This window comes from Ixodes scapularis, unplaced genomic scaffold (genome assembly GCF_016920785.2).
Source record: "Ixodes scapularis isolate PalLabHiFi unplaced genomic scaffold, ASM1692078v2 PGA_scaffold5__190_contigs__length_132052651, whole genome shotgun sequence".
NCBI lineage: Eukaryota > Metazoa > Arthropoda > Arachnida > Ixodida > Ixodidae > Ixodes > Ixodes scapularis.
The window spans coordinates 70,293,388-70,303,948 of NW_024609880.1; the positions used below are offsets into that span (position 1 = coordinate 70,293,388).

At 49.8% G+C, this 10,561-nt stretch overlaps 1 protein-coding gene across 1 annotated transcript; it reads right to left on the reverse strand.

Annotated features, from left to right (window-relative positions):
- Nucleotides 1-289: 289 nt before the first annotated feature.
- Nucleotides 290-5,142, reverse strand: LOC120844159 (myb/SANT-like DNA-binding domain-containing protein 3). Its single transcript, XM_040215793.1, has 3 exons — nt 4,824-5,142; nt 4,031-4,243; nt 290-666 (listed from the first exon to the last, which is right to left on the reverse strand). The coding sequence occupies exons 1-3, from the start codon at nt 5,140-5,142 to the stop codon at nt 290-292; spliced, it is 909 nt and encodes a 302-aa protein (XP_040071727.1).
- Nucleotides 5,143-10,561: the final 5,419 nt, after the last annotated feature.

Here is a 10,561-nt window from a genome sequence, read left to right on the forward strand (position 1 = left end):
GTCACTGAGTCGTGCAAATACTCGGACACGAATCCAGTAGTAAGCTCTCCAATAAATTGATTCTTAAATCAAATTCCGGGTATTCGGTCACTTAAACATATTCTGGGAAAGACTTGTGGCCAGCAGCTAACGAAAGACCTGCCCTTTCCTTCAATTCTAGTGTGCTGTTTCATCCAACTTCCGAATATGCAAAACACATTTGGTTCTACCGTTTCACTACAATGTAGCGCACATAATTAAAATAAATAAGTAAATCCTCAGAATGCTGCTAAACTGAAAGAACCCAAATTTAATTGTAATTCCCACACCCTTGTTGCTGGCAGCGCAGGGCTGCCAGCTGCTCCACCTTTATCTCTCTCTCCAGCTCGAGCAGCTGGAACTCTGCCCGTCCGCGTCGTCGCTGCTCAAAAAGCTTGTTGCGGAGTATGCGCATTTGCATAAAATGTTGCGCCTCCTTCCGCCGATCTTCCCTCTCGAGGATGTCGACACGGGCCTCCTTTTCGGGAGCCATGATCCGCTCCAGTGCTGCGATGCGGTTTCCAGCTCTTCTGGATGCCCCGCTTGGCAGCTCAGCGCGGGGGCAGGTAATGCTCCTTGCCGGCGGAGTCGCACAAGCAGCTCCAACGCTGCTGTCTTGGAGGGGTGAGGTGGACGGCTCAGGAGCATCTGGGCATGCAGAACACATTGGCACTGTGAGTGCTAGGGGAAGAGCAAGTACACAGGGGAAGAGGCCCAACAGCCACATGGGCCTTTCGCAGAAATGTTCAAAGCTAGGCGTTGGCAAACTATAGAGTGTGTCCGATTGGTTATGTTCTGCACTACTTCAAACACTGTGGATGGTTTACGGTCGCATTATCATATAATTTGTGCCCCTCTATTTTAACCTTCACGTTGTGCTTTGACTACATACGATTTTGCCCCGATAGCATGTTTTGTTCAGTTGGTTAACGACAGACCTTGCCATGTCAGACTGCTGATGGGATAAAATTCCTACCCGAGAAGCAAACAAGAGTAACTGCACTACATAAACCTTCCTCAAAGGGGACGCCACAACATGTGTACACTCAGACGGTTGTTATGGCACACACTTTGTTAAGAGCAAATGTGAGCAACCTTGTCGCTAACTTGCAGCAGCGAACAAAAGTTGGGGCACAAATAAGCTGGTGAAAGTCTAACAAAAATTTAGGCGAAAACCCCGGGAATGCGGAAAAGAGTGACAGCAGAACACGCAAGTCTCAAACACAGCTGAAATTTATTGCGCAGAGGTTCGTGTGTATATAGGGTCTCCAAGCCCCCACAGCTGTGTTGGCACTCATGTGTTGTGCTGTTGTCCTTTTCCCGTCCCTGGGTTGTTGCCTTAAATCATGTTACAACAAAGGTTGTCTGATCAGATTTATCTCCAGGAAAACAGAATAAATCTTAGCTTTTAGATTTAAACATATCTTTAGCAGAAAATCTTAATATTTTATATTTCCCTGAATGAGTAATTGAATTTTACACAGTTTAAACTGCTCCTCGAATGAGCAGTGTTTACATAGTTGCCATTGGCAACAGCGGAGGCTCTATAGTAGCAGAATGCAAAGAGATTTATGTCTGTCCCTCCATCTTTTTCTTGCCCGTAAGAGCAGTGCAAGTGTTACGATGTGGTTCATTGTCGTGCCAGATAGTTTTCGAGAATGGGAGGAGACTTGTGGTTGTCACCTTTCGTACTTTTCCGTGAAATATATAGCAGCTGTAAAATGGATTAGTGCAATGCGTCGCAAGCACTAGATTTACATAAAGGAATTTTTGGGAAAAAGACCTACAATCTCAGATCAATGGTCGACAGAAAAAATATATCGATAAAAAAATTTCTGAACTAGAAGCCCTCCAACGGGAGAGGTGCCCCGCAATGCTTTCTCGATACCAATGGACCCTTTGCAAAAATCCCATAAGCCCGCGCAGGCCACGGGACGAATAATGAGAGTCCTAGGTACGCCCCTCCCATCGTCCTTCCTCCCGCTGCCCCTTTCTCATCCCTCTCCTTTGCACCGGCTCCGTCGATCGCTACACAAACGCTTTGTTGAACTAGGTCGAACTGTGCCACGGTTGCGGTGCAAAACAAGTGGATTCGGTGACACTGCCAGACATGAAGGTAAGTTGCGATAAATAAAGTATTTAAATAGGTGAATAGCTACACCTGTCGAGATGTGCTTACACTGGGTGCGTTAAGTCCGTGCTCCGGAGTGCGAGAGTTTGGCACTCCTTTCACTAAACGGACAGGAGTGCCACCGGAGACTGACACTCAAGCGCGCTCTTCATGCACCAAAAATTTCTCGGAGCGCGAGTGACTTCTTCGCGCTCCGTGACGTCGCGTAAACAAACAAGATGGCTGCGCTGCATCTGAGACCGTCGAGACGAGAAGCGTAGCCAGACCGCTGCCCCTTTTCAGTTGATTAGTGCTTAATCCAGCAGGTAACAAACAATTTGATTTGAAAGCCAAGACAGCAATTAGCCTTCCGAAAAAGGTTTGTTCGTGCATCTCGCTTGAAATAGAAATTCATCTGTCAAACGTGCCGATAGCACAGCGACAGAAAGTTGTCGAGAAAAGGAGACGTTTGGACCGCTCTGTCCTTTTTATAATGCTTAGCCCAGCGAATAAAGATGCTTCGATTTGAAAGCCGAAACATCAGCGAGCGTTGAGGAAAAGGTTTGTTTGTGCCTCTTGTTTGAAAACGAATTGATAAATTGAACGAGGTGCCGATAGCTCGGCGACAGGACAGTTATGAAAAGACAGTCAGGCTGCTGCCCTGCTTAGAATCGTTAGCCCAGCCGCAGCGAATAAAGATACCTAGATGGAAAGCCGAAATACCAGTTAGGGTTGCGGGAAAGGTTTGTTCATGCGTACTGCCTAAAAACGAATTGACGTGCTATCAAATGACCGTGTGCCGGTATCGGCGTGGCTTCCGTCTCGCGCAGCGAGACGGAACGGATGGAACTAGGGAATCTCTGACAAGTTTAAGGGTTTCCTGCGTCGATGAGCGGGTGCAAGAATGTTGTCTTTAACTTAAAATCGGAACAGAATGTATGGTCAATAAATAAGATCGGTCAAGGCAACCTTCCAGCTTCCACATAATGTGCACGAAACGAGTCTTCAAACATTTCAAGAATATTAAAACGTTCGTAGGAACTTCATAACGTAGCCATCTCTCTTGCTCTAGACTCTGCTGCTCCACACAGGCCTTAATATTTATCTTCGAAATATTTTCGGCTTCCGCCACCCGCATTCACGATCGGCAGGAGCTTGTGTGGCTCGTTGATAGTTTCTGGCCGTGTTCCAAAACTTACTCGATCTAACTCTAGGGTAAAAGTGGTTGTCGAAAACCTACCCGCGTCCAGCGCGTTTCTCTATTTTTGATGTTGCGTGACACAATCTGCCAGGGTAACTCGGATCCATTCGACAAGGTTTGGAACGCAGCCTCGGTGTGTCGCGCTCCTGTACGCTATGCGCCGTTTAGTTGCTGCACTCGGAGTATCAAACTCGGAGCGTCCGAGTAGGAGTAAAAGAGCACCGACTTAACGCGCCCACTGCCACAGATACGGTACGCCGCCAACGACGGTTTGGCGGGAAGGCGGATGGCTGCGACTGCTGCTGGCGGCAGCTGCCACGACTCACTCGCTGTCGCGGAAGCGCAACGAGAAGGCACGTGATCTGTACCGAGTCTTCCCAAAATTCTCTGCCGTCGTGGCGCTGTACGCTTTGCAACAGGTCTATTAACCACTAGTTTTGGTTTCAATTCACAGTACTATCAGTACTATGTCACGACCCACTGCTCACATTTTGAATTTTGGAACTTCGAAGATATGTACAATAGTGTAGATGTTGCCGAGCAATAAAAGAAAAAGGCTTGGGTGCCTTTTTTTTTTTTTGTTCCAGGTTTGCTGTTAAAATGATACAAGTCGCAAATACAAGTAGACATGTTACGGCTCACGGTACCCATCCTCGACATGTTGGTGCAAATTTGTCCCAATTAAAAAAGCCCCCAGTTACCTGGCACGTCGTTCCAGCAGGCGTGATTGTCATTGCCTTCAGTGCCTCGCACCATTGCTTCAAACATTGCAGCCGGAGGCAGCGACAGCACTGGCCGGTCTCTTGCCCTGTCGCTGTTGCAGAGATTTGTCACCACTGTCTCCATGTGGTCTGCCGCCGCTCCCACAAGAATGAGTGAGGGGCTCATCGGCCGGCTTGTTCGTGGTCCACCTCCTGTGACAGAAGCCAAATAATTTGAAGCCCAGATTGGAGAGAGTGAACAATGTATGGGATGAACAATTAAAAGAGCACACTAAATTTTCGAAACGCCTCCGTGCGAGATAAAAACAATTGTTAGGGGGACTAGAGCGAACCTAATGAAGAGAGAATCTGGCACAACTTAGTGGAGGCCCACCTGGAACCTTCTTATGGGCAATTGAATGCTGGGCACTTCGTTAGAATAGGCTTCCGGCGAGATGCGGGGACCTCATTTGCTTTGAGTAACGATTGTAAAAAAAAAAAAAAAAAATGTCAGTTACGCCAAATGTTTTACAAAAAAAAAAAAAAATGTCAAGAAAAAAAGCAAAGAAGTAGGCACACTTTGGATCGAACCTGGATCCGCTGCATGCGTATGAAGCGGACTTTGCTACGCTACAGCTTTGAACAACTCGTTTTGACATTTCGCTTTATACGAGACCCGGAAAGGAGCACGACGTCGTGCACATAGCATTGTTCTGGTCGAAATGACTTCTCTCCGATGTTTACTTTTTACACATCGGGAACGGTTTACCAAATATGCAAATTGTCGACTTACCCGTGGCGTGGATATCTCTCGTCTCGTCGGACTTGGTTTTTTTGTATCTGGATTTTTCGTTCTCCCAACGCTTCTTAAGTTGCTTAGCGCTTCGTGGGCGGACGTTTGGCTGGCTGTTATACTCGGTGCTGAGTTTCTCCCAAACTTTAAGTTTAGCCTCCTTCGAGTAGTTATTTGTCTTCTTGTTTTCAAGAACTCGCTCATGTTTTGTTACGAGCGCTTGGAGGAGCGCCCTCTCCTCCACAGTATAAATAAAACGAGTCCCTGCCCGCTCTTCGGTATCGGCCATTTCCGAGTCGTTGCCGTTGGGGTCCTCCATGATTTGTCGTGCGAGGCGGCGAGGCGACGAAGCAGGGCTGCACGGAAGACAACGGGCGGCAAGGCAAGAAAGACCGAGACGAGGTCGACGAACCGTGAGATGGACGACTGTCGACGACAGAACAAGACGCAGCCAGCGAATGCGCTTGTTGCCAGACAAGGTAACGACTTTGTCCGTTTTGTCGCTCAAACACGTCTAAATTTAGGCTGCCTTAATAAAACTTCGTAGTTCACTAATTTGATGTTTGTATGGTACACGGTTTTAGATAACACGAACGAATATATTTAATTTTCATGTGAAAATGGTGTTTTCAATAAAACCTTTGGCTATAATCTCGCTCCCAGGCGTCCTCAAGCTTGTTGGAGGGGAGAACGGAATCTCGGAGTTTGAGTGAGTGGCGATTCGCGTCTGTGAATACCAATGGCACTTCGAGTGGAGTCGCGCGTCCATACTCCACTCAAGTCGAGTCGAGTTCGGAGTCGAGTAGGGGAATGTTTATGAATACGGCGGTAAGTCTTACACCCCCCCAATTCCCTACTCCATGCCATGTACGCCACCCTCTACCCCGCTTCTTGCAAATACTGCCCCCACCCCGGTACCCTAGATCGTCTAGTATGGGAGTGCCAACTAACCCCATCCCTTAGTTCTAATCCTGAGTCATATACGAGTAGTGGGAGGCACAGCTGACCAGCCCCGACCTCTCCTCTCAGCGTAGCCTGGTGGAGAGTGCCGAAGTGGCCAGCACAGGCCAGGGTATTCCGGACTAGAGGAAACCCCCCACCAGGCGGGTGCTCAGACATCAGCACCTAAGGCTCGCCATAATAAACTTTATTCCTTCTCCTCCTTCAGTCATTCGTTGCGTCAACAATTGAAATTCGTGACATTTTGGCGGAGGCTTGGGGTACAAACCATGCAGCGTAACCCTCCGAAGGCCCCCAGTGCTAGCCCGCTTCAGAGCAAAAAAATACTTTTCGAGGAGGAAGCCGACGGACGAGCAAGCTGCCATACCAAAGGACAAGCCCCGGAATTCGGGCCCCTGCCGCAAAAACAACGGAAGAAGACTGCGATGATGACAACCCCGCCCGTCGTCATCCTACCCATCGCCCCCCGGACACCGGCTCGTTTTCATGGCGAAAGCTACGAAGACATCAACAACTGGGCCCAGCAGCACGAACAAGTGGCCCGCCATAAGAAATGGACACCGGAGCAGTATCTCCAGATCGTTTACTTCGCTTTGGTCGCCACAGCGCGGAACTGATTTGAGAACCATGAAGCGTCGCTCACCTCCTAAGATCAACTCAATGCTGAGCTCCGAGGTATACGCTCACCAACCAACAGCGAAGAGAACGTGCCGAAGAGCTTCTTCAAGCCAGGGTCCAATGGCCTAACGAGAACGTCGTTAGTTTTTTCGGAGATTTCTTCGACTCAGCAACCGCGCGGATCCTGACACCTTTCAAGCAAAGAAGCTCGCAGTTCAAATGCGAGGGGTGAAAGAAACTAACTTCTGAGGCCTTGTGCGGAGCCGGGCTACAACCATCGAGGGTTTCATCACAGAGGCCACGAACAACGAGCGTGCTCTTCTCGCTACAGCCAGCCACTACCAGAGGCTACCCGGCATCAGTGCGGTTCTGAAGTCTCATTGAGACATAATTGCCACAAAATTCCCGGCATTCGTGAGCTTATCCGCGACGTCGTCCGGGAGGAGCTTAAAGGCTTCTAACGACTGCTGAGCCCCCAGCCTCAAACTCTATTGCCGAGGTTGTTCGAGACAAGGTTCAGCGAGCGTTTCTCTAGATGCCCCTGTTACCGCGGCCGCACCCGAAGAGCCGATGCTGACCTACGCTGCAATGACCTGACGAGCACCGCCATCTGATCAAAATTACCCGGTAGCGTCAGGACGGAACTCAACAACTCCACCGTACCACGACCCCACGACGAACGACATCAGTACGATCGCCGAGACCAACCGGCGCCAAGGAAAACCGACGTATGGATGACAGCGGACCGAGGACCCTTTGACTATCATTGCGGGAAAGCGGACCACATCTACCGACGATGCCCCTACGGCCGACCTGGGCGGCGTGGGTTCCACCCGAACGACCCACGCTCCAGGTACGTCGAACGCCCTCGCGACGTCGAGGAGTACCTCCGACGCCCGCCATCCTCAGCGCTGTCCCCCCGCCGCGAATTCCGGTCCCCATTGTCTCACCATCACCAGCGTCACCAGCACCACGACCCCGCCGCGGACCCTTGTATTTTCTGTGTCACAGGGAAAACAAAATGCGGCAACGCCTGGAGGTGGCGTTGTCAAGGATGACCAAAGTGAAGAGCCTCCAAGAATGCCGGAGCGCTCCCACTTTACCGACGCCACGCATCGCAACTACGCTCCTGCAACGATTCCCAACAACGGAAACATTTTTATTGACGGACACCACGCATCGGCACTCGCGGACTTTGAGTGCAAAACTCTCTCGCCGTCTTCGCAAAGTGAGGATGCCCTAGGACGGAACTGATATACGAATTACCGGAGGGCACCTCATCACGCTAGTCGGGAGATGCATTGCTCGCGTCGAGATCCACCATGACACGTGCCCTCTGAGGTTCGTCGTTCTGCAAGACTGTGTGGGGAACGTTATCCTCGGTATGGAGTTTCCTCGCGAATATGACGCCGTCATCGACCTCAAGGTAAACAGATTCACGCTGCGAAGGCCTGTTCTGTCCGCGGGTGGAGCCTAACACAACGTCACTCGCCATCCGAGCTATTGCCGACCTTGTGAACCTGCCGCCGCGGTCGAGTGTTTCCGTAGCTGTCATAACAGACGCAGCCATGTGCGGTGAAACCTTTCTGAATGGAAGAGACTTACTGCTCCTTTAAAAAAGATTTCGCGTCGCACAAGGCGTAACGGATTTCCAAGAAGGAAGCACAGCCGTTCTCGTGACGAACTTTTGAGAGAAGCCGCAGCACATAACGAAGGTTACCACCGTGGGCCACGTCGAGGAGCTTCAAGCGCCAGCCGTGGTCACAGCAATCTCGGAGGAGACCTCGTCGTCACTGCACAAGAACTCGTCACCGCAATAGCTCGATATTGATAAAGAGCTCCTACACTCTAAGCAAAAAGGGTGTAGTGGGTACACCCACAGGGGGTGTAAGTGCTGCCACATATACTACACCCATAAAGGTGTACGAGTACACCTCAAAGCGAGGTGCATATATACACCCTCTTCAGGGGTGCATATGTGCACTCTTTTATACACCTTCAGCATTCGGGGGTGCACAGATACACCCCATAGTGGGGTGTGTCAGTACTCTTTTCTTACACCCTCACTGTCGTTTCGGTGTGCAGGTACACCCCAATTTAAGGTGTACAAGTATTCCCTTTCCTACACCCACCAGCAAGGTTTGCTATTACACCGTTGTTTACACCCACCCCGCTCATAGGGAACAGAGATACACCCGCCAACAGGGTTTACTATTACATCGTTTTTTACACCCACCCGCTCATATGGAAGATATATACACCTCATTCAATGATGTACCATTACACCTCTTTGTGCACCCACCTCAAGGAAACCTGGGAAAAATGTACGCGCCCAGGTGGTTGCAAAAAGGCAGGTAAACAGACACAACAGATGGTTTTCAAATCTCCTATAAGTTTATTAGACAGCCTATTCCGTAAACAAGTACAAACGTCCAAGCAATCTGTGATATGTGAAGATGTACAACAAAACTGTTACACAACTGAGGAGATTACTGAGGCAACAAGAACCGGGGTGATTCTTATACTCCGTTTCAAACATAGCGTGCAACGTAGTCAAAGCTAGCGCGCCGGTTTGCACAGCCGACCGCGACTACGTTCGCTCCACAAAATAGTGCGGCCCCTGAAAAAAAAAAAAAAAAAAGTCGAAAAGTGTACATCTTTGTACCTAGTAACTAATAGTGGCGTTATGATTTCGAGGGAACACCGATTCTTTTTTAATAAAAAGGAAAAGGTAATGTAAACCACTCCAAATTATTTTCCGTTTTCGTTCGTGCGGCACTCGCACTCGCTTCGGGTTTTCGGGTTGTGCGGCTGCCCCAACGAGGCTGCCCCTGCCTCGCCGGTTTCGTGAAGATGGCGTCTTACGCGGGAATATTTCTTTTCCTGCTCGGATATTTTCGAAGATTCGTTGTGTGAAGATCTCGAAAAAGTGCAAGCAGGTGATCGCCAACGTGTACGCGAGTTCAAGAACGTGTTTCCCGGAGACGTCGGTCCGTGAGGTCCTGGAGACGGTCAGTAACGACACCGGAGTGTCTGGCAAGGTGGCGTCCCCGAAGCGAAGACCTCGCAACGTGAAAGTTCCGAGCACGCGGACAGTATTGTGAACTGCCACCTGTTGTTTCTGGTGTTGAAATCGGCCTTATGGCTTCAAAGTGAAACAAGCGTCAAGAAGGAACTGTGTCGGTGATGAATCGTGCCTACGGCTCCGTCTGCTTGGGGGACCTTACAGCAGGCGGTGCCCGTGATTGCATTCCGAAGCGTCTGGGTTCTTCTGCCTGCGGGACCGTAACCATGGTCGGCTCCGTCTGCCTGAGGCACCTTAACCTTGGTCGGCTAAGTAAACGACGCTCATGCCCGTGTCTGTGTTCCGAGGCCCCTGCTTTCCTCGAAAAGGAAACAACACTCGATCCTGATCTCGAGTGCCGTGTGTTGTGTACGCGTCTATTGTGAATCGCTCCCGGTTCATGGGGGCGCCGGCACCAGAGCACCGAGATACTGCCGTCTGGATGACTTCTTCCATACACCGGCGAGTATTCTGACTCTGAAGGAAACTTCCATGAAGTCACATCACGTGAGGGAATGCCAAGCCGTCTGAACAATGGCAGTGCGGTCCCCTAATCACAATATTCGTTATATAAAGGACCGTCCACCGCACTCTCAAGGTACTCTCTGATTTTCACGCTACCATGTAAATAAACGGCTTTAAATAGAGACGCCCTGGATCTCGAACGTTCTTCCGTTTTGACGAGGCCGGCGCAAGTTCGAGCGGAACACCAGCCCCTAGTCTACCTTCTTATAAATAAAATCAACAAGAAAAGAGGAATTGAAATATGCACTTCCGCAATACGCACAATCTTGCACAAAAAATCGGTCGAAAAAAAAAAAAAAAAAATCTCTGCGCCCTAAGGGGATTCGAACCACCGCCACCGAGATGTTGGCATCGCAAGAGCAGCGCCTTGTACCGCTCGTCCACGAAATCTCGCGGAGTAACACAATTTTGTGTGTTTTTTCATGCGCACTACTTCAGTAGCTTTCCCAGCGTTGCACGCGATGTTTGAAACGGAGTATAGGTAGTGTCTATTCTCTCAGCAGCCGGGAGAATTAATTATCCGAAATCGTGCCGGCAGTCGTCACTCATTGGCGATATAATCACTTCATCG

Excerpts from the sequence above, each read along its gene's own strand:
- LOC120844159 (XM_040215793.1), bottom strand. The coding sequence starts at position 5,142 with ATGGAGGACCCCAACGGCAACGACTCGGAAATGGCCGATACCGAAGAG. Across the intron at positions 4,244-4,823 it reads GAGAGATATCCACGCCACGG|GAGGTGGACCACGAACAAGC; the intron begins GTAAGTCGACAA and ends CTTCTGTCACAG. Across the intron at positions 667-4,030 it reads CTGCTGGAACGACGTGCCAG|ATGCTCCTGAGCCGTCCACC; the intron begins GTAACTGGGGGC and ends CTGCATGCCCAG.